Raw genomic sequence first — 21,786 nt, 5'->3', positions numbered from 1 at the left:
TGTACACCACTTCAGACAGACGGTTATCCAACATCTTTTTAAAAACTTCTAGTGTTGGAGCAATTCACAATTTCTGGAGAAAAGCTGTTCCACTGATTAATTGTTCTGTCAGGAAATTTCTCCTTAGTTCTAGGTTGAATCTCTCCTTGCTCGGTCTCCACCCATTGTTCCTTGTCTTGCTTTGTAGGTTGCAGGTTTTAGGTTGTAGGGTTGTAGTTTGTAGGGTTGTAGCTTTATAGGCTGTAGGTTGTAGGGTTGTAGCTTTGTAGGCTGTAGGCTTTTGGGTTGTGGGTTTTAGGTTTGTAGGTTGTAGATTGTAGGGTTGTAAATTGTAGTTTGTAATTTGTAGTTTGAAGGGTTGTAGCTTTGTAGGTTGTAATAATAATAATAATAATAATTATTATTATTATTATTATCAACCTACAAAGCTACAATCCTACAACCTACAACTTACATCCTATAAAGCTACATAATAAAATATTATTATTATTATTATTATTATTATTATTATTATTATTATTATTATTATTATTATTTATTAGATTTGTATGTCGCCCCTCTCCAAAGACTCGTTTGTAGGTTTTGGGGTTGTGGGGTTTAGGTTTGTAGGTTGTCGATTGTAGGATTGTAAATTGTAACTTGTAGTTTGTAGGGTTATACATTGTAATTTGTAGGTTGTAGATTGTAGGATTGTAAATTGTAACTTGTAGTTTGTAGGGTTATACATTGTAATTTGTAGGTAGTAGATTGTAGGGTTGCAGGTTGCAGGTTGTAAATTGTTAATTGTAGGTTCGTAGGTTTGTAGGTTGTAGGTTTATAGGTGGCAGTTTGTAGTTTGTGGGTTGTAAGGTTGTAAAGTTGTAGGTTGTAGTTGTAGGCCATAGGTTTGTAGGTTGACTCCCTCTTCTCCCTAGTCCTATTTTTTATTAAACTAGACATACCCAGTTCCTGCAATTGTTCTTCATATGTTTTATCCTCTTCTCCCCCTCGATAAAAGACTCCGGGTGCGAAACATGCTGGAGATCACGACTTATAGGTGGTGATGGAGATGGGTTCTTGCAAAAAGTCTCAGGAGTTCAAAGCTTTTGCAGGAGAGCTAAGACTAAATGCATCCCAGGAAAAAACAGGCAAGATTTGCTCATCAGAGCTTTAAAAAAAAACGATTGATGTTGCTATGCGAAGTGGACGATTGATTCTCAGGCTATTTCTTTCCACGTTTCCACGTTTATTGTGACAATATATTTATTTACTCCCGGCCTTTTTCCATTGAGGACATCCAAGACAGGCTTGCCGGCTGAGTTTGACACCAAAACACAAAGAAACATTGGCTTACAGTATTTTCCACCAAGACCCGGACGGGGTAAGTTTGTCCTTGACTTACAACCGTCCCGTTGGGTGACCATCCAAAGTTACAACGGCAACTGACAAAAGCGGCATAGGGCTGTTTTTCACACTTAACTGACCATTGCAGTCTCCCCTGTGGTCACCTGATCAAAATTCAGACCCTGGGCAGCCGACTCGTATTTATAAGGGTCGTGGGATCCTAGGGGGATGGGATCCGCTTTTGCGACCGTCTGACCAGCAAAGTCAACGGAAGCCGAACCCACTTAGTAACAGTGTTAGTAACGCAACACCTGCAGCGATTCGAGGATTTGCTCTCTGTTTATATTACAAGTAGAGAGCAAATTGCTCCGCCTTCTAGTCCTCCCCCCCTCTCCTAGTCCTCCCACTTCTCCACCCCTCAAACCCCTCTCCCATCTAGCCCTGAGGATGTTGCCTAGTTGGGTCCTGAAATGTCTCCAAGAAAACAACCCAGCTAGCTTTCTTTCTTTCTCAATTTCTTCCTTCCTTCCTTCCTTTCCTTCTTTCTTCCTTTCCTTCTTTCTTCCTTTCCTTCTTTCTTCCTTTCCTTCTTTCTTCCTTTCCTTCTTTCTTTCTTACTTCCCTCCCTCCTTCCTTCCTCTCCTTTCTTTCTTTCTTTCTTTCCTTCCTTCCGTTCCTTCCTTCTTTCTTTCTTTCTTTCCTTCCTTCTTTCTTTCCTTCCCTCCTTCCTTCCTTTTTTTCATTCCTCCTCCTCCTCTTCCTCCTCTTCCTCACCACAACCTCCTTTCCCTTTTAGTACTGAGGATGTTACCTAATTGGGTCATGAAATGTCTTCAAGAAAACAACCAATCTTTCTTTCTTTCTTTCTTTCTTTCTTTATTACCTTCCTTCCTTCCCTTTCTTTTCTCCTTTCTCCTTTTCCCTTCTTTCCCTTTCCTTCCCTTCTTTCTTTATTCTTTCTTCCTTCATTTCAACCCTTCTTTTCTTCCATTCTTCCCTTCTTTTCTTTTTTCTTTCTTCCTTTCCTTTCTTCCGTCTTTCCCTTTCCTTCCTCCTTTTTCCCTTCTTTCCCTTTCCTTCCTTTCTCTTTCTTTATTCATTCTTCCTTCATTTCAATCCTTCTTTCTTCCTTTGTTCCCTTCTTTTCTTTCTTTCTTCCTTTATTTCTTTCCTTCCTTCCTTCTTTCCCTTTCTTTTCTCCTTTCTCCTTTTCCCTTCTTTCCCTTTCCTTCCCTTCTTTCTTTATTCTTTCTTCCTTCATTTCAACCCTTCTTTTCTTCCTTTGTTCACTTCTTTTCTTTCTTTCTTTCTTTCTTCCTTCCTTTCTTTCTTTCTTTCTTTTTCCCTAGTTGGGTCATGAAATGTCTGCAAGAAAATGACCCTTCCTTCCTTCCTTCCTTCCTTCCTTCCTTTCCTTCCTTCCTTCCTTCCTTCCTTCTCCTCCTCCTCTTCCTCTTCTTCCTCTCCATAACCTCCTCTCCCTTCTAGCCCTGACAACCTTACCTGGTTGTGTCACAAAACACCTGCAAGAAAGCTACCGAACTCAAAAGACCCCTAAATAACCCACACACACATCCACCCTTCAACCTTGAGTTGCAAATATTAAATTCTGTGTCTTTTTGATTTCGTTCCCTCCCGCCGTTCGCACCGTGTCTATTTGTTTGTGGGAGTGAGCAGCCGCCCATTGTTTGACCGAGGTGGCCTGACCTTCACTTTGGTCGCGATGGACCGTGGCCAGCCCATCCCACGCACGAGGATGGGTCAGACGCACAACCTTGACCCACAAGGCTATAGGAGAACATTAACAGGATACCTCCAACCCCCAAACAGGCCTGGTCTTCAGAGCCCATCGTTCCCAGCCAGCCTGCAGAGGAATTCAAATCTTTTGGCCCTTGGAATATCTTCCCTGTTCCCAAGTATTTCTGGAGCTGCGAAATCTCCATATTCTGTATTTCTGGATTCTCCTACTTTTGCCAGACCCATCCTTGAATACAGTTCATCTGTCTGGAACCCATACCACATCTCGGACATCAACACCCTAGAAAATGTCCAAAGATACTTCACCAGAAGAGCCCTTCACTCCTCCACTCGAAACAGAACATCCTACGAAAGCAGACTATCAATCCTAGGTCTAGAAAGCTTAGAACTATGTCGCCTAAAACACGATCTAAGTATTGCCCACAAAATCATATGCTGTAACGTCCTGCCTGTCAATGACTACTTCCGCTTCAACCGCAACAACACAAGAGCTCACAACAGATTCAAACTTAATATTGTAAAAAATATGACTTTAGCAATCGAGTTGTCGAAGCATGGAATTCATTACCAGACTCAGTAGTGTCAACTCCCAACCCCCAACATTTCTCCCTTAGACTATCCACGATTGACCTCTCCAGGTTCCTAAGCGGTCAGTAAGGGGCGTACATAAGTGCACTAGCCTGCCTTTCGTCCCCTGTCCAATTGTCTCTCCTTATCTCATATCTCATATATCTTTTCTTCCTTTCATATATCTTCTCCTCTACTTTTATATCTTTTCTCTCTATATAATACTTCATGTCTATCCTCTTCAATATGTATTGTGTATTGGACAAAATAAATAAATAAATAAATAGAATAGGAACAGCCTAAAATGTATATTGACTAATAGTCCTTTTGTTATTTATATAAGAAATTGGAGTAATTGTTTTTGTTCAGATGTCAAATGTGAAGGAGGTAGCATTGGTTAAACTATGTATACCGAAATTGTAAAAATGATATATTGTAATATAACTTAAAATTAATGGTATTTTCTTTTTTTTTGTACATGTGATTGGAGAGGAAAATAAAAATAAATTCTTTACCCTCAAAAAAAGAAAGAAGGCACCACTGCATTTTTCACACCTATTTCCAGCTTTGCTTCAAGTTAGGTCCTTGTGTTTGTTTATTTATTATTTTATTTGTTACATAGAAACATAGAAACATAGAAGTCTGACGGCAGAAAAAGACCTCATGGTCCATCTAGTCTGCCCTTATACTATTTTCTGTATTTTATCTTAGGATGGATATATGTTTATCCCAGGCATGTTTAAATTCAGTTACTGTGGATTTATCTACCACATCTGCTGGAAGTTTGTTCCAAGGATCTACTACTCTTTCAGTAAAATAATATTTTCTCATGTTGCTTTTGATCTTTCCCCCAACTAACTTCAGATTGTGTCCCCTTGTTCTTGTGTTCACTTTCCTATTAAAAACACTTCCCTCCTGGACCTTATTTAACCCTTTAATATATTTAAATGTTTCGATCATGTCCCCCCTTTTCCTTCTGTCCTCCAGACTATACAGATTGAGTTCATTAAGTCTTTCCTGATACGTTTTATGCTTAAGACCTTCCACCATTCTTGTAGCCCGTCTTTGGACCCGTTCAATTTTGTCTATATCTTTTTGTAGGTGAGGTCTCCAGAACTGAACACAGTATTCCAAATGTGGTCTCACCATCATTCTATATAGTGGGATCATAATCTCCCTCTTCCTGCTTGTTATACCTCTAGCTATGCAGCCAAGCATCCTACTTGCTTTCCCTACCGCCTGACTGCACTGTTCACCCATTTTGAGACTGTCAGAAATCACTACCCCTAAATCCTTTTCTTTTGAAGTATTTGCCAACACTGAACTGCCAATACAATACTCAGATTGAGGATTCCTTTTCCCCAAGTGCATTATTTTACATTTGGAAACATTAAACTGCAGTTTCCATTGCTTAGACCATTTATCTAGTAAAGCTAAATCATTTACCATATTACAGACGCCTCCAGGAATATCAACCCTATTGCACACTTTAGAGTCATCGGCAAATAGGCAAACCTTCCCTACCAAACCTTCCCCTATGTCACTCACAAATATATTAAAAAGAATAGGACCCAGAACAGATCCTTGTGGCACACCGCTTGTAACCTGACTCTGCTCAGAATACTCGCCATTAACAATAACTCTCTGATGTCTACGCTTCAGCCAGCTGCAAATCCATTGAACTATCCAGGGATTAAGTCCAATCTTCACTAATTTATCTATCAGCTCTTTATGTGGAACCGTATCAAAGGCTTTGCTGAAGTCCAGGTAGGCAATATCCACGGCACCACCTTCATCCAACACCTTTGTGACATAGTCAAAGAAATCAATGAGATTAGTCTGACATGATTTGCCTTTAGTAAAGCCATGCTGATTTGGGTCTAATAAGTTATTGTTTTTTAGGTGCTGATTTATCCTCTTTTTGAGTAGAGTCTCCATCATTTTAACTACAACTGATGTCAAGCTAACTGGCCTGTAGTTACCAGCTTCTTCTCTACTGCCCTTCTTGTGAATAGGCACAACACTGGCCATTCTCCAATCCTCAGGAACTTCTCCTGTTAACAAGGATTGGTTAAACAAATCAGTCAGGGGGGGTAGCAATGACAGATCTGAGTTCTTTAAGAACTCTGGGGTGGATGCCATCTGGACCCATTGCCTTATTTATCTTTAATCGTTCAAGTTCTTCTAAGACATCGGCTTCTAAGATCACTGGAGCTGAATCCGTACAGCTGGAAGCAATGCTATATCCCTCTATAGTATTATTTTGTAAGGTGTCTTTTGAGAAAACTGAACAGAAGTAGCTATTGAAATGGTCAGCGATCTCCTTATTCCCATTAATGCATGTATTATTCCCGGTACTAAGCTTCGTGATGCCGCAGTTTTTCTTCTTCTTATCATTAATATATCTGAAGAAGGTTTTATCCCCCTTCTTTACAGATTTGGCAATTTCTTCCTCTTTTGAGGCTTTAGCAGCATATATTATCTGTTTCGCCTCCTTCTGTCTCATTTTATATACCTCCCTATCAGCTATACTTCCAGACTCTTTATACCTCCTATAGGCAGCCTTTTTTTCATTGACTATAGCCCTTACATCATTGCTAAACCATAGCGGTTTCTTCTTCCTTTTACCTTTAGTTATTTGTCTTACATACAGTCCAGTGGCTTTTAAGATGGCCTTTTTTAATACAGTCCACTGGATGCTCGCTCCTGCCATTTTATCCCTCCCCTTTAATTCATTATCTAAATATTCTCCCATTGCATTAAAATTTGTTTTTCTGAAATCCAATACTTTGGTTGCATTATAGGATTGCTCACAATGAGTTTTTACATCAAACCACAAACATAGATGGTCACTGCAACCTAAATTTTCTCCCACCTTGACATCTGAAACCCAATTCCCATTCGTAAAAACTAAATCTAGAATATTCTCCCCTCTAGTTGGTGTCTTAACCAGCTGTGCCAGAGCTGCTCCTGTAAAGGCCTCTACTATATTCTTACTTTTGCATGTAAGGGCACTGGGGATATTCCAGTCAACATCAGGCATGTTGAAATCACCCATAACCACAATATCTCCCTTTACTGCCATTTGGGTAATTTCACCCACCATCTTGTTGTCATATTCCTCGGATTGCCCTGGAGGCCTATAGATCACCCCAATTCTAATGACAGAACCTTCTTTATTTTGCATGCAAATCCAGAGAGTCTCTAGATCTTGACACGTATTTTGAATTAGTGTTGTTTTTAGACTTTCTTTAATATAAATGGCTACTCCACCTCCCCTTCTCTCTATTCTATCCTTCCTATACAGTGTATATCCTGGTATGGATATTTCCCATTCATTAGAATCCTTAAACCATGTCTCAGTTATGGCAACCAGGTCCAAATTATCTCTAGATATTATGGCCATTAATTCACAGAGCTTGTTGCTCAAGCTTCGAGCATTTGTGCACATTACCCGAAGAACATTATTTTCGTTATTAGTTTGCCCCTTATCATCAACAACTACATCTATATTATTTGCAGCTCCCTTTTCATAAGCTTCCAAAAACTGCTTTATCCTCATTGGTCGGGGACAGAAATCACCCACATCAGTTACATCTCTGTCCCCTTTACCTAGTTTAAATGCCTGTCCAAAAAAGTTCTGAATTCCTCACCGAGCACCTGGGTACCTCTGTATGATGGATGCAAACCATCCCTCTTAAACAACTCCCTATTAGACCACCTACTGACATCATGACTTACATAGCCAAAACCTTCAGCTTTACACCACTGCCTTAACCACACATTAAACTCTCTGATACACGTTGTTTTATCCTCTTGGCCACAAACCGGTAACACCTCTGAGAAAGTCACTGAATCAGTTATTTTACCCAGCTCCACACTTAGACATTGAAAATCTCTTTTTACTACATTAACATTTCTCTGGGACAAATCATTTGTGCCAAGATGCACCACCACATCAACATTATTACCTTTACTCACAGTCTTAACAATGTTTGTAATCCGCCTCCTGTCCCTGCTGGCAGTGGCCCCTGGGAGACACCTCAGCACCTTAACCACATCCTTGCTCTGTCCCAAATCAACACCTCTAACGGTCGAATCACCCACAAGAAAATGTGTCCTCTTTTTATTTCTACTAGCTGTACTTGATGGTTTGGTGACATTTACGACAACTTCCCCTTTGAACATCCCCTCATTCTCTGCCTGAGGGACCTTGCTAATATCTCCAACATCCTTACTATTTAAATCCGCAAGAACACTATAGGAATTCGATACAGAGAGACCAAAATTGCTATGTTTTTGCTCAACTGCACGCAATCTTCCTGAACCGACAGTTGTCCACACAGCCCTCCTCCTCGGGGGGCGCTGTGGAAGTGGAGGCTGGACACATGGCTGCATTACAGCACGTGGCTGGGACAATCTTTCCACTTCTGACTGCAAGCTACAAACTAAGGACTGCAATCTAGAGATCTCGCCATCTAACCTAGATGTCCTTATGCAAAGAGGGCAGTACCCCAAGTTCCACAAGGTACTACGGAAGACAACAGCCAAACAAATGTTACACTGCACCAAGCCAGTCATCTTAACAATGTATTGAAATACAAGTACTTAGCAGGAAAATCAACAATCCCTATTGCTATCAAACTTTGCTGATTTTGGTTTATAGTTATATGATTCGCGCGCCGTTAGGCGCGCGGGCCACTACCTTCTTCTCCTTCTCTGTGATCTGAAGTGCAAATTAAAATGGCTTTTTCCTGCCTTTTATACTTCCCAGTCTAATCCTGCCCCAGCCTAATCTGACTGGTCTGTGTTTGAAAACAAACTGCTAATAAAATTGTCTGTAACAGCCAGTTATAAATGCCCCTTCTCCTTGAATTCAAAAAATGCAAATGCAAAAAGTAAACAGCACTACCTTCTTCTCCTTCTCTGTGATCTGAAGTGCAAATTAAAATGGCTTTTTCCTGCCTTTTATACTTCCCAGTCTAATCCTGCCCCAGCCTAATCTGATTGGTCTGTGTTTGAAAACAAACTGCTAATAAAATTGTCTGTAACAGCCAGTTATAAATGCCCCTTATCCTTGAATTCAAAAAATGCAAATGCAAAAAGTAAACAGCACTACCTTCTTCTCCTTCTCTGTGATCTGAAGTGCAAATTAAAATGGCTTTTTCCTGCCTTTTATACTTCCCAGTCTAATCCTGCCCCAGCCTAATCTGACTGGTCTGTGTTTGAAAACAAACTGCTAATAAAATTGTCTGTAACAGCCAGTTATAAATGCCCCTTCTCCTTGAATTCAAAAAATGCAAATGCAAAAAGTAAACAGCACTACCTTCTTCTCCTTCTCTGTGATCTGAAGTGCAAATTAAAATGGCTTTTTCCTGCCTTTTATACTTCCCAGTCTAATCCTGCCCCAGCCTAATCTGATTGGTCTGTGTTTGAAAACAAACTGCTAATAAAATTGTCTGTAACAGCCAGTTATAAATGCCCCTTATCCTTGAATTCAAAAAATGCAAATGCAAAAAGTAAACAGCACTACCTTCTTCTCCTTCTCTGTGATCTGAAGTGCAAATTAAAATGGCTTTTTCCTGCCTTTTATACTTCCCAGTCTAATCCTGCCCCAGCCTAATCTGACTGGTCTGTGTTTGAAAACAAACTGCTAATAAAATTGTCTGTAACAGCCAGTTATAAATGCCCCTTCTCCTTGAATGTTTGTTTGTTTTGCCAAGCAACTATTGGTAGTACACAAAGATATAACAATATGTTTTTTTTCTCTGTTAGATTCAGCAAAAACATGTGATGCAGATATAACAATGTTTATATACATGATATTGGTACTAATAATAAACATAAGGACAGGGGGCGGAAGGCACGCTGGTGCACTTATGCAGGCCCCTTACTGACCTCTTAGGAATTGGGAGAGGTCAACAGTGGACAGTCTAAGGGTAAAGTTTTTGGGGTTAGGTGATGATACTACAGAGTCAGGTAGTGAGTTTAGAGCGGTTTACTTTAAGTTTTATCTGTTGTGTGCTCGTGTGTTGTTGTGGTTGAAGCTGAAGTAGGCACACTGGTGCACTTATGCACGCCCCTTACTGGCCTCTTAGGAATCGGGAGAGGTCAACAGTGGATAGTCTAAGGGTCAAGTTTTGGGGGTTAGGTGATGATACTACAAAGTCAGGTAGTGAGTTTAGAGCAGTTTACTTTAAGTTTTATCTGTTGTGTGCTCGTGTGTTGTTGTGGTTGAAGCTGAAGTAGGCACACTGGTGCATTTATGCACGCCCCTTACTGGCCTCTTAGGAATCGGGAGAGGTCAACAGTGGATAGTCTAAGGGTCAAGTTTTGGGGGTTAGGTGACGAAACTACAGAGTCAGGTAGTGAATTCCAGGCATCAACTTTTTTTAAAAAAAAATAATTTTTTATTGGATATAAATATTATAAATACATTTAGAACATTGATTAGACTTATACACACATAACATAACATAAATACATATAAACAGACATACAAACAAAGGGAAAAAAAGAAAAAAGAATGAGAAAAAAACTGGGGGGAAAAGAGGAAAAATTTCAACTTCTAAATCTCTTCTTTTCACAGTAAACTATACTGTTGTCATATTTCATACGGTTAACTGTATTTTTTACTTTCAATATATTTCCTTATTAATATCAGTATTTCAATATCTACATTTATAGAATACTATCAACATGCAAACATTAAGATACTACAGAGTCAGGTAGTGAGTTCCAGGCATTAACTACTCGGTTACTAAAGCTGTATTTCCTGCAGTCGAGTTTTGAGTGATTTACTTTAAGTTTGTATCGGTTGTGTGCTCGTGTGTTGTTGGGGTTGAAGCTGAAGTCGTCATTGACAGGAAGGACGTTGTAACAGATGATTTTATGGGCTATGCTGTAGTTGTAAGTTGTGGGTTGTGCTTGTCGCTCTGGGTGAACACCGGTCAGTTCTGTTCGTTCGAAGGCAAATTAGATTGTCGCAACCCGCAAAAAATGGATTGAAGGCAGGAATCGGATGAGGGAAGTTAGCCTGCATGTTGGAGAAGATACCCAAGCAGTCCTCGACTTCCGGCGACAATGGAGCCTTAACATTTTTGCCGTTAAGCGAGATGTTTATTAAGTGAGTTCTTTCCTGTTTTATTACCTTTCTTGCACTGTCATTAAGCGAATCCCCGCAGTCGTGCGGTCAGAAACAGGGTTGTTAAGTGAACCTGCCTTTCGCATGGACTTCCAAGCTCAGGCTCAGGAATTCTGGGAATTGAAGTCCGCAGTCATGAAAGGGACATAGTTCCCTTTGTTAGCTCAGGAATTCTGGGAATTGAAGTCCGCGGGTCCTGAAAGGGCCATAGTTTTCCATGCTGGCCAGGGAATTCTGGGAATTGAAGTCCACAGTTCATGAAAGAGCCACAATTTCCCACTCCCTGTTCTAGGAAATGTATAGAGAACTTTTGACAATTATTAAATCTCTTGTCTGTAACTCTCTGTGGTTGCTCCTTCTTTCTGTTTGCTTGTTGCTGTGGACTTAATTTTTCACTTTACATGGTGGTGCTGCGCTGAAACATGCCCATAATTTTTCATCTGGACTCTGAAAGGTCTGATCTGATTGCAAACAGTAACGCCTCCCTATTCCTTGGAGAATAATAGAATAAAACAAAGATTTCCTATTTCGCATTGCCAAACCGTGAACGTGAGCAGACACCTTATATTATTTAAATGTTCCCGTCGCCTGGCAACAAATTGTTTGGATGCTAAACATAAATTTCGTTCATTTTACTTTGCATCATTTTTTTATTCTGGCCGTCAAAGATATATATTTCTATCTCGCTTTCTCTCTGCTTTCCTTCCTCTCTTTTTCTCCTTCGTTTCTCCTTCCTTCCTCATTTGTTTCTCTCCAGCCTTTCATATTTTCCTCCATCCCTCAGATTTTAATTCCCTTCTTTCTTCTTTCCTTGTACTTTCCCTTTCCTTCCCTTTCCCTCCTTCTCGTTCTTCCTTCTACCTCTGCTTCCATCTTTGCTTCCTTCCTTGTTCCTATCTCTCCTTTCTCCTTTCTTCTTCTGTTTATTTATTTGCTTTCTCCCTCCCTCCCTCCCTTTCTTTCTTCCCTTCTTTATCTCCTTTCTCCCTCCCCTTCTTCCTTCCTTCCTTCCTTCCCTTTCTTATCCCCTTCTTTCTTTCCTCCCTCCCTTTCTTCCATCCCTTTCCTTCCCTAATTTATCTTTTTCTTTCTTTCTTTCCTTCCTCCCTCCCTGCCTTCCTTCCACTTTTCCTCCTTCTCATTCTTCCTTCTATTTCCATCTTTGCTTCCTTCCTTGTTCTTATCTCTCCTTCCTCCTTTCTTCTTCTGTTTATTTATTTGCTTCCTCTCTCCTTTTCTTCCTTCCCTTTCCCCCTCTCTTCTTTATCTTTTTCCTTCCTTCTTTCCTTCCTTCCTTCCTCCCTCCCTCTTCCTTCCTTCCTCCCCTCCCTCCCTCTCAATTTCCTTCCCTCCTTCCCTTCTCCATCCATCCCTCCTTTCCTCCCTTTCATCCTTCCCTTCTTTACCTCCTCTCTCCCTTTCTTTATTCCTTCCTTCCCTTACTTATCGCATTCCTTCCTCCCTCCCTTTCTTCCATCCCATTTTCCCTCCCTAATTTATCTTCCTTCCTTCCTTCCTTCCTTCCTTCCTTCCTTCCTTCCTCCCTCCCTCCCTCACTCATTCACCCTCCCTCCCTCCCTCATTCTCTCTCTGTCACCTGGGCTCTGCTTCAGCAACCCAGTTTGGCTTCTGACTGGGGTGAGACTGCCACCTCCTGGCCTGCAGAGATCATAGCAAGGCAGCGTTTCTGATGCTCAGAGATATATTAAAAAGTGTACAGCCATGGCTGGCTGAGGAATGCTGGGAGTTGAAGTCCACAAGTTTTAAAGTCGCCAAGTTTGGAGACCCGGGCTAAAACTCTTGAGACAAGATTGGGAGGTAAAAGAGAATTTAACCATCTAAATGTAAAGATGGCCAAATTGACTTCTTTGATTAAAGAACAAAAAACACCCCAACACAATTACTTTTGCTTCTACAGTACTTGGAAACCTTGTCTGGACTTTGTGTGATTTTACCAATTAAATAGGTTTGTTCTTATAGAAATACCAAGATTGTATGGAATAACCTGCCTCCAGAAGTTGTGAATTCTACTCTATTCCTTATTCTATTCTATTCTATTCATTCATTCTATTCTTTCTTTCTTTCTTTCTTTCCTTCTATTCTATTCTTTCTTTCTTTCTTTCGTTCTTTCTTTCCTATTCTTTCCTTTCCTTTCCATTCCATTCCGTAAAAGTTAAAACGTGAGATTTGATGCTCTACTGCATCAAAGGGAGCCAGAAGCCTTTTCTCTCTTGTTTCCCTTTTTCCCTAACAACCTTTCCCTCCCTTATTTTCCTCCAATTTTGTTTTGCATTCTGGTACTTTACATTATAAGCTAATTAAGAAGGAAGGGAAAAAAAGAAAGAAAGAGAGAGAGAGAGACAGAAAGAAGGAAAGAAAGAAAGAGAGAAAGAGAAAGAGAGATGGAAAGAAAGAAAGAGAGACAGAAAGAGAGACAGAAAGAAAGAAAGAAAGAGAGAGAGACAGACAGACAGAAAGAACGAAAGAGAGAGAGAAAGAGAGACAAAAAGAAAGAAGGAAAGAAAGAAAGAAAGAAAGCCAAGAAAAGAAATCCATCTAACTTAATTCTTTGTCCTTCACTCCAGGTTCACTGCACCAGACGGACAATCCGAGGTGAGAGCAGAGCGCCCCCCAGAGGTCCCAGGATGGACAACCATTCCACTCCGACCACCTCCGTCACGAATTCCTGCACGTACCACGAAGAGTTCAAGCAGATCTTGCTGCCGGTGGTGTACTCCGTCGTCCTGGTCTTGGGCTTTCCCTTGAACTTCGTGGTCATCGTCCAGATCTGGTTCTCACGGAAGGTCCTGACTCGGACCATGATCTACATGTTGAATCTGGCGGTGGCCGATCTCCTCTACGTCTGCTCCCTGCCGCTCCTGATCTACAACTACTCGCAGAAGGATTACTGGCCCTTCGGCGACTTCACCTGCCGGTTTGTGCGCTTCCAGTTCTACACCAACCTCCACGGCAGCATCCTCTTCCTCACCTGCATCAGCATCCAGCGCTACCTGGGCATTTGCTACCCGCTCTCCACGTGGCACAAGAAACGGGGCAAACGCTTCACCTGGGGCATCTGCGCCCTGGTTTGGATCGTGGTGACCGCCCAGTGCCTGCCCACCTTCCTCTACGCCTCCACCGGCATCCAGAGGAACCGGACCGTCTGCTACGACTTGAGCACGCCGGAAAACTCGGCCGGGTATTTCCCCTACGGCATCACCCTGACGGTGACGGGGTTCTTGATCCCCTTCCTCTCCATCTTGGGCTGCTACTGCAGCATGACCAAGATCCTGTGCCAGAAAGACGAGATGATTGGGCTGGCCGTCCGCAAGAAGAAAGACAAAGCCATCCGCATGATCGTGATCGTGGTCCTCGTCTTCGCCGTCAGCTTCTTCCCCTTCCACCTCACCAAGACCATCTACCTGATCATCCGCTCGTTCCCGGAGGTGCATTGCCTCACCCGCCAGGCCTTTGCCATCACCTACAAGTGCACCCGGCCCTTCGCCAGCATGAACAGCGTGCTGGATCCCATCCTCTTCTATTTCACGCAGAGGAAGTTCCGTGAAAGTACGCGACATCTACTGGACAAGGTGAGCTCCAAGTGGAAACATGATTCGTGATGACGCGGACCGAACGGGGCGTCCTCGGGAGGAAGATCTGATCTTCTACGAAGGACAGGCTGGTGGTCTTCTCCCTTGGCGTCACCCCTTCTTTGTTGCTTGGCGCCCTGGGGCTCAACCGGCGGGAGAAAACGGCCTAACGTGAGCTGTCGGACCAGTTCTGGAGGCCATGCCGACCTCTTCTCGTAGGGAAGGCGAACGATACAGTGTAAATACTGTCCTGGCCCTCCATTCCTTTCATCCGTAGGTTTTTTTTGACTGCGATCATTCTTCATCCGATGGAGGGTGATTGATGGGACCAATGGCTCGGGAGATCTTCGGAGTCTCCCATTGTGTGAAGGAGAGACCGAGCAGGAAAATTCGAAGCGGGAACTGTGAAGTCTGTTTTTAATAAACCGCAACAACCAACATCATCGGAAGGGAAAAACCCCAAGCTAGTATTGCTAATCGAATAGCAATAGCACTTAGACTTATCTACCGCTTCATAGTACTTTCACAGCCCTTTCTAAGTGGTTTAGAGAATGAGGGTCTTGCCCCCAACAATCTGGGTCCTCATTTGACCCCCCCTCGGAAGGACGGAAGGCTGAGTCGACCTTGAGCCTGGTGAGATTTGAACTGGTGAACTACAACCAGCAGTCAGCAGATACTGCACTCTAACCACTGTGCCACCAGGACTCAAGTCACACCTTCATAAACACCCACCAGTAGTGGCATTCTAAATCCCATTGTTACTGGTTTGCGCAATGCGCGATGCTTCCATGCATGCCCAGAAGTATCCCCGGCGGCTTACCGGTTTGCAGAATGGGGAGTAAACCCACCACTGGTGCACACTTTTTTTAAAAATAAAAAAAGGGAATAGGGTGCTTTAACACGTGAATAAACTAAATATTGACATCCGGGGGAATGCTGCTAACGGCACCCTTTTTAATTTAATTCATGTGCAGTTAAGGGCCTGCCGTGATGCATTTTATGGTGGAACAACAGAGTTTGCAAGGGACCTTGGAGGTCTTCTAGTCTAACCCCCTGCTCAAACCTTAGGATGTTTTGGACAAACGGCTTTGCAGTCTCTTCTTAAAAACCCGCAGTGTTGGGGCACCCACCACGTCATGTGGCAAGTTGTTCCACTGGAGAATTGTTCCCCCTGTCAAGAAATTTCTCCTTAGTTCCAGGTGGGATCTCACCTTGTTTAGTTTCCATCGTTCTGTGGATTGACTAAAGACTTAATTGGCATCCATGTTACTGGAAAGACAACAGACATATGAATGTCCCCATGCGACCTGTGAGATCTGTGGATTTAAAAGCCTTTTGTGGGAGAGGGGATCAACTACGCAGGATCTACAAGGGATTACTAACCCTTGGCTTCCTCCCGCGCCACGTGATCACATGTGCGCTTGGTGGGTGCCCATGTACAGTGCCAAAAAAAATCCAAAAAGATTCCTCCCCCCAAAATAGCTGAAAACAAGAGGGTGGTCCATGCGCAGAAGAGAGAAAACAACCCAGGGGGGAAAAAAACCCTCCCCCCAAAAATTCTGCTCAAAAAATCCAAAAAAAGATGGTGGTGCCCATAGACCGACAGAACCGGTTCCGTGAGGTCACCAGCTGGTCACTGCCAGTTTGTCCAAACTGGTGTGAACCAGGAGATAACCATCTTTGTAAAATGCATTTTAATAGGAAAGTGAACCCAAGAACAAGGGGGCACAATCTGAGGTTAGTTGGGGGAAAGTTCAGAAGTAACGTGAGAAAATATTATTTGACTGAAAATGTAGTAGATGCTTGGAACAAATTTCCAGCAGACGTGGTGGATAAATCCACAGGAACTGAATGTAAACATGCCTGGGATAAACACAGATCCACCCTAGGATAAAATACAGGAAATAGCATAAGGGCAGACTAGATGGACCAGGAGGTCTTTTTCTACGGTCAATCTTAGCTATGGGGGAGCCTTTGATCTCCACCCCCAGGATCCCAAAAAATGTGCAGCTCCCTTGCGCAACCCGTTGTCCGTTCTCTATGCATCCTGGAATATCTTCCCAGGATAAATCCGGCAACCCACCAGAAGCAAAGATTTTGACTAAAAAAAAATGGTATTTTTTGCACTTAAGTTTGAAAACAGAACTTGGAAGCAGAGTTGAAAATCCCCTTAAATTCTGCTCTCTTTTTTTCCTCCTTAATTCCAAGAAGTTGTGCATTGAGGTTTTTATCGTACACAATAATAATAATAATAATTTATTAGATTTATATGCTGCCCCTCTCCGGAAACTCGGACCGGCTCACAACAATAACAACAGTGTAACAAACCCAATACATTTAAACGACATCTAAAAACCCACTAAAAACCCAAAGGAGTCCTTGACTTACAACTGTCTGTTTAGTGAGCATTCGAAGTTACGACGGAACTGGGGGGGGGGGAATGACTCGCGGCCATTTTTTCCCACCGTTGCCGACTGTCGCAGCATCGTGACGGTCGCACGATCGAAAATTGGCAACTGGCTCATATTTATGGTGGTTGCAGTGTCCAGATTCACTTAACGACCGGGTGACTAACTGATTCACTGAACAACTCTGGCAAGAAAACTTGTAAAATAAGGCAAAATTCACTTAACAACTTTCTCACCGAGCTAGTGGTAAATTTGGGGGCAATTGTCGCCATAACATGAGGACTACCCATACAATAATTTATGTGTACATTAAATATGTGTTGGATATATGGATGTTTTGTGTTTTCCTTCCCTTCCTGAGCCTCTTTGCTTGGGAAATGCAAAAAAATAAACTAGAAATAAATTGCCAAAGGATCTTGAATCTGGCTCAGATCTTCGTGTTTGAATCCGGCACAGTTGTGGATGGTCCTTGGTGGACTCGGCACTGGGTTCAATTGTATTTCAGGAATGGTGTGGAATAAAATAGAAGCCAGTTGTGGGTATTCGGCCAGAAAGGGCGATGAAATGGCAGCTAAATTTCATTTCAGCCTAGACCTAGAAGAGTCACATCGTTTGGAAACTCCTCCCTACATTTCAGCAAAGTGGAGACGGGAGGCAGGAAGAAGCGTTTTAAGACAAACAAACTGGTCACATTGATGATGTTCCCTAGCTGGGTGATGAAATGTCTGGAAGAAACCCACCAAACTCAGAGATCATCAAGGAACCCATAGTCATTATCTTCCTCTTCCTCCTCCTCGCTCTTCTTCTTCTTCTTCTTCTTCTTCTTCTTCTTCTTCTTCTTCTTCTTCTTCCTCCGCCTCCTCCTCCTCCTCCTCCTTCTCCCTTCTAGCACTGATGATATTCCCTAATTGGGTCATGAAATGTCTGGAAGACAACAAGTAAGCTCAGAGACCAGCAAGAACCCCAAAGTCCTCCTTCTCTTCTTCCTTCCTTCCTTCCCTCCCTCCCTCCTCCTCCTCCTCCTTCCTCCTCCTCCTCCCCCTCCTTCTCCCTTCTAGCACTGATGATGTTACCTAATTGGGTCATGAAATGTCTGGAAGAAAACCATGAAACTCAGAGATCATCAAAGATCCCATAGTCATACTCTTCCTCTTCCTCCTTCTCCTCCTTGCTTTTTTTCCTCTCCTCCTCCTCTCCTCCTCCTCCTCCTCCTCCTCTTCTTCTTCTTCTCCTCCTCCTCTTCTCCTCTTCCTCCTCTTTCCTCTTCCTCTCCTCCTCCTCTTCCTCTTCTTCTTCTTCTTCTTCTTCTTCTCCTCTTCCTCTTCTCCTCTTCCTCCTCCTTCCACTTCCTCTCCTCCTCCTCCTCTTCTTCTTCTTCTTCTTCTTCTTCTTCTTCTTCTTCTTCTTCTTCTTCTTCTTCTTCTTCTTCTTCTTCTTCCCCTTCCCTTTCTAGAGCAGTGTTTCTCAACCTTGGCGGTTTGAAGATAGGTGGACTTCAACTCCAGAATTCCCTAGCCAGCAACGCTGGAGTTGGAGCCCACCCTTCTTCAAACCGCCAAGGTTGTGAAACACTGTTGTGGAGTCTCAGCATCCTTTTTGCATCGTGGGGACCAAAACTGAATGCAGATTCCAAGTGTGGCCTTTCCGAGGCACTGCCCAGCAGGCTTGGAAAATAGCAATGAAGTTGAGGATAAGACACCGAGAGGCCGGAAGTCAAGCCATTCCCGCCATCTTTCAGCTTCAAACCAGTAAATAAAAACACAAGAATGTTGCACAGAATACTCAAAAAATTTTGTGCCTGTTTTATTTAAAAAAAAAACATTTTGTGGTGCTGCAGTGCCATCTATCGAACAAACAGGGACAGCCAATTCTGAGTCCACGACCGAAAACACTGCAAAGTTGATCAAGGAACAAATCCCTGGTGAAACCTTATCAACCAGAACGGGAATTATTTTTTATTATTTTTATTGATTGATATTGTCCATTGCACAATGAGAGTTATATTGGGTATACGTATAGTAAAATATATAATGAAGGTTATAGAGGATATACTCATAGTAAAATATATCTAAGAAAGAATAGAAGGAATAGGAATAAAATATATCAGTGAAAGAATAGAATAAATATAGGAAAGAAGAAAGGTATAGGAGATATAGGAGAGCAATAGGACAGGGGACGGAAGGCACTCGAGGGCACTTATTCAATTTTCAATTCAATGTATTAGATTTGTATGCCGCCCCTCTCTGAGAGTATATGCACCAAATACAAATCCCTTGTGTGTCCAATCACGCTTGGCCAATAAAGAAATATTTTCTATTCTTTTCTATTCGGGTTCCATTCTCTATTCTATTCTGTCCTGTTCTACTTTTTATTCTATTCTATTTTGCTATTCCATTACATATTCTCTTCTCTATTCCATTCCATTCCATATTCTGTCCTGTTCTATTTTCTATCTTCTATTCTATTCTATTCTATTCTATTCTAGTCTAGTCTAGTCTAGTCTATTTTCTATTCATTTTTCTATTTTCTATTCCATTCCATATTCTGTTCTTTCTGTTCTATTCTATTCTATTTTCCATTCCATTCTATTTTCTATTTTCTGTTATTTTCTATTTTCTATTATTTTCTATTATTTTCTATTATTTTCTATTTTCTTTCTTTCTTTCTTTCTTTCTTTCTTTCTTTCTTTCTTTCTTAGATTTGTATGCCACCCCTCTCCATAGACTCGGGGCGGCTAACAACAATAATAAAACAGCATATGACAAATCTAATATTAAAATAACTAAAAAACCCTTATTAAAAAACAAACATACACATAAACATTTCTATTTTCTATTCCATTCCATATTCTGTTCTGTTCTATTCTATTTTCTATTCTATTCCATATTCTGTTCTTTCTGTTCTATTCTATTCTATTTTCCATTCCATTCTATTTTCTATTTTCTGTTATTTTCTATTTTCTATTATTTTCTATTATTTTCTATTATTTTCTATTTTCTTTCTTTCTTTCTTTCTTTCTTTCTTTCTTTCTTTCTTTCTTTCTTAGATTTGTATGCCACCCCTCTCCGTAGACTCGGGGCGGCTAACAACAATAATAAAACAGCATATGACAAATCTAATATTAAAATAACTAAAAAACCCTTATTAAAAAACAAACATACACATATACATTTCTATTTTCTATTCCATTCCATATTCTGTTCTGTTCTATTCAATTTTCTATTCTATTCTATTCTATTCCTCCCGTTTCGTCCTGGCTCCATGGAACCGGTAATAACTTGGTGACCCGGGTCGCTAGAAACGGCAGCAATTCAGGCCTGCCAAGCCATCATCTTGTTTTTTTTGCTTCTGCTCATGCGTAGAAGCTAGGGGTTTATTTTAGCTCTGCGCATGTGCGTGCCTACCCCGTTGGCATGTCAAGGAGCGGACCAGCAGCAAGGTAAGCCAGAAGCCACCCCTGGAGCAGGTGGCTAGACTAGAAGACCTCCAAGGGTCCCTTCTGTGGCCATCCCTCCTGCAAAGTCCCAGCCACAGTCAGCCTTGTCAATGGGTGACTGATTAAAAGAACGGTTTCCACCTTCTCTGCGGGAGGCATTCGTGGGTTATTCTGTAACTAAACATCCTCCTCACCAAAGGGAAGTTTCGGAATATAATAATTAAGCAGCCCTTGAAGCATACACAACCCTGTTGCGTGCTTCTGGGATGCGCACATCCCTTGTGTTACCGCTTAGTTGAGAACTTTTTTTTTTAAAAAAAATTCTTTACTGTATTTGTATTTATTTGTATTTATTAGATTTGTATGCCTTCCCTCTCCGAAGACTTGGGGCGGCTAACAACAATAAAAAAGACAATGTAAACAAATCGGATCCGAGTGATTTTATCAGCGAAAAACGTGTTAAAATCCTCGGCACTACTCTGCAAGGGCTCCCCAACTCCCCCTGATTAAGAAAGGGAGCGGCTGGGCGGGATTCCGCTGATGCAATCAAGGCGGCATGATACGCGCATCTTGCCGCCTTGAGCGCCACTTTGTAAGTCTTAATGTGAGCTCTTACAAGTGTTCGATCGGATTCGGACTTCCTCTTCCTCCATCACTTCTCTAGACGTCTCTTCTGGTGTTTCAATAAATAATAAATAATAAATAACAAATAACAAATAACAAATAACAAATAACAAATAACAAATAATAAATAATTAAATAATTACATAATTACATAATAAAATAATAATTAATAATTAATAAATAAATAAATAAATAAATAATAAATAAATAAATAAATAAATAAATAATAAATAATAAATAATAAATAATAAAAATACATACACACATACACACACACATAAATAAATAAATAGCTAAATAAATAAATAAATATTACTGAAATCATAAAGGAAGTGCAATGAAGTTGTTTCTGCAGGGGGAAATGGTTGACTTTCCGTGCTTTTCAGTGACGGCGTGGGGTCTATAAGCGCTTTGTTGCACCACCAACTTGTGCAAACAATGCGAGAACAAGGCTTCCTATCTGGAGTATCTACTCCCCAGGAATGCATTTCCTTAAACTCAACCTTTTGCCTAGAAATGAAGCGTGTTGCCAACTGGCAGTTCATTACCTATTTAATTTACAGAGCACAGGTTGGGACTCAGGCGAGTTAACATTCGGAAAACCCCAGACTGAATAATTGAGATTTAGGATTTTTAAAATTATTTCTTATATTCTTTCTTTATTGGCCAAGTGGGATTGGACACACAAGGGATTTGTCTTTGGTGCAGATAGAAACATAGAAACATAGAAGACTGATGGCAGAAAAAGACCTCATGATCCATCTAGTCTGCCCTTATACTATTTCCTGTATTTTATCTTAGGATGGATCTATGTTTATCCCAGGCATGTTTAAATTCAGTTCCTGTGGATTGACCAACCACGTCTGCTGGAAGTTTCTTCCAAGCATCTACTACTCTTTCAGTAAAATAATATTTTCTCATGTTGCTTTTGATCTT

At 41.4% G+C, this 21,786-nt stretch overlaps 1 protein-coding gene across 4 annotated transcripts in view; it reads left to right on the top strand.

Annotated features, from left to right (window-relative positions):
* Window positions 1–17,211, top strand: part of P2RY6 (pyrimidinergic receptor P2Y6) — a 50,400-nt gene extending 33,189 nt beyond the window's left edge. Inside the window, exons 1-2 of one of the 4 annotated variants that reach the window (XM_070749477.1) lie at window positions 690–1,360; window positions 13,378–17,211. In XM_070749477.1, coding sequence (XP_070605578.1) covers window positions 13,438–14,412 — 975 coding nt within the window. In that variant the 5' untranslated portion in view covers window positions 690–1,360; window positions 13,378–13,437 and the 3' untranslated portion in view covers window positions 14,413–17,211. Of the gene's footprint in view, window positions 1–689; window positions 1,361–10,482; window positions 10,775–12,376; window positions 12,611–13,377 lie in introns of those variants that run through there. The other 3 variants (XM_070749478.1, XM_070749476.1, XM_070749475.1) reach the window with 3 other exon arrangements.
* Window positions 17,212–21,786: the final 4,575 nt, after the last annotated feature.

Source organism: Erythrolamprus reginae, chromosome 4 (assembly GCF_031021105.1).
Source record: "Erythrolamprus reginae isolate rEryReg1 chromosome 4, rEryReg1.hap1, whole genome shotgun sequence".
Lineage (NCBI taxonomy): Eukaryota > Metazoa > Chordata > Lepidosauria > Squamata > Dipsadidae > Erythrolamprus > Erythrolamprus reginae.
Note: the sequence above shows the minus strand (reverse complement) of the source record. Positions and strands in the feature narration are given on the sequence as shown.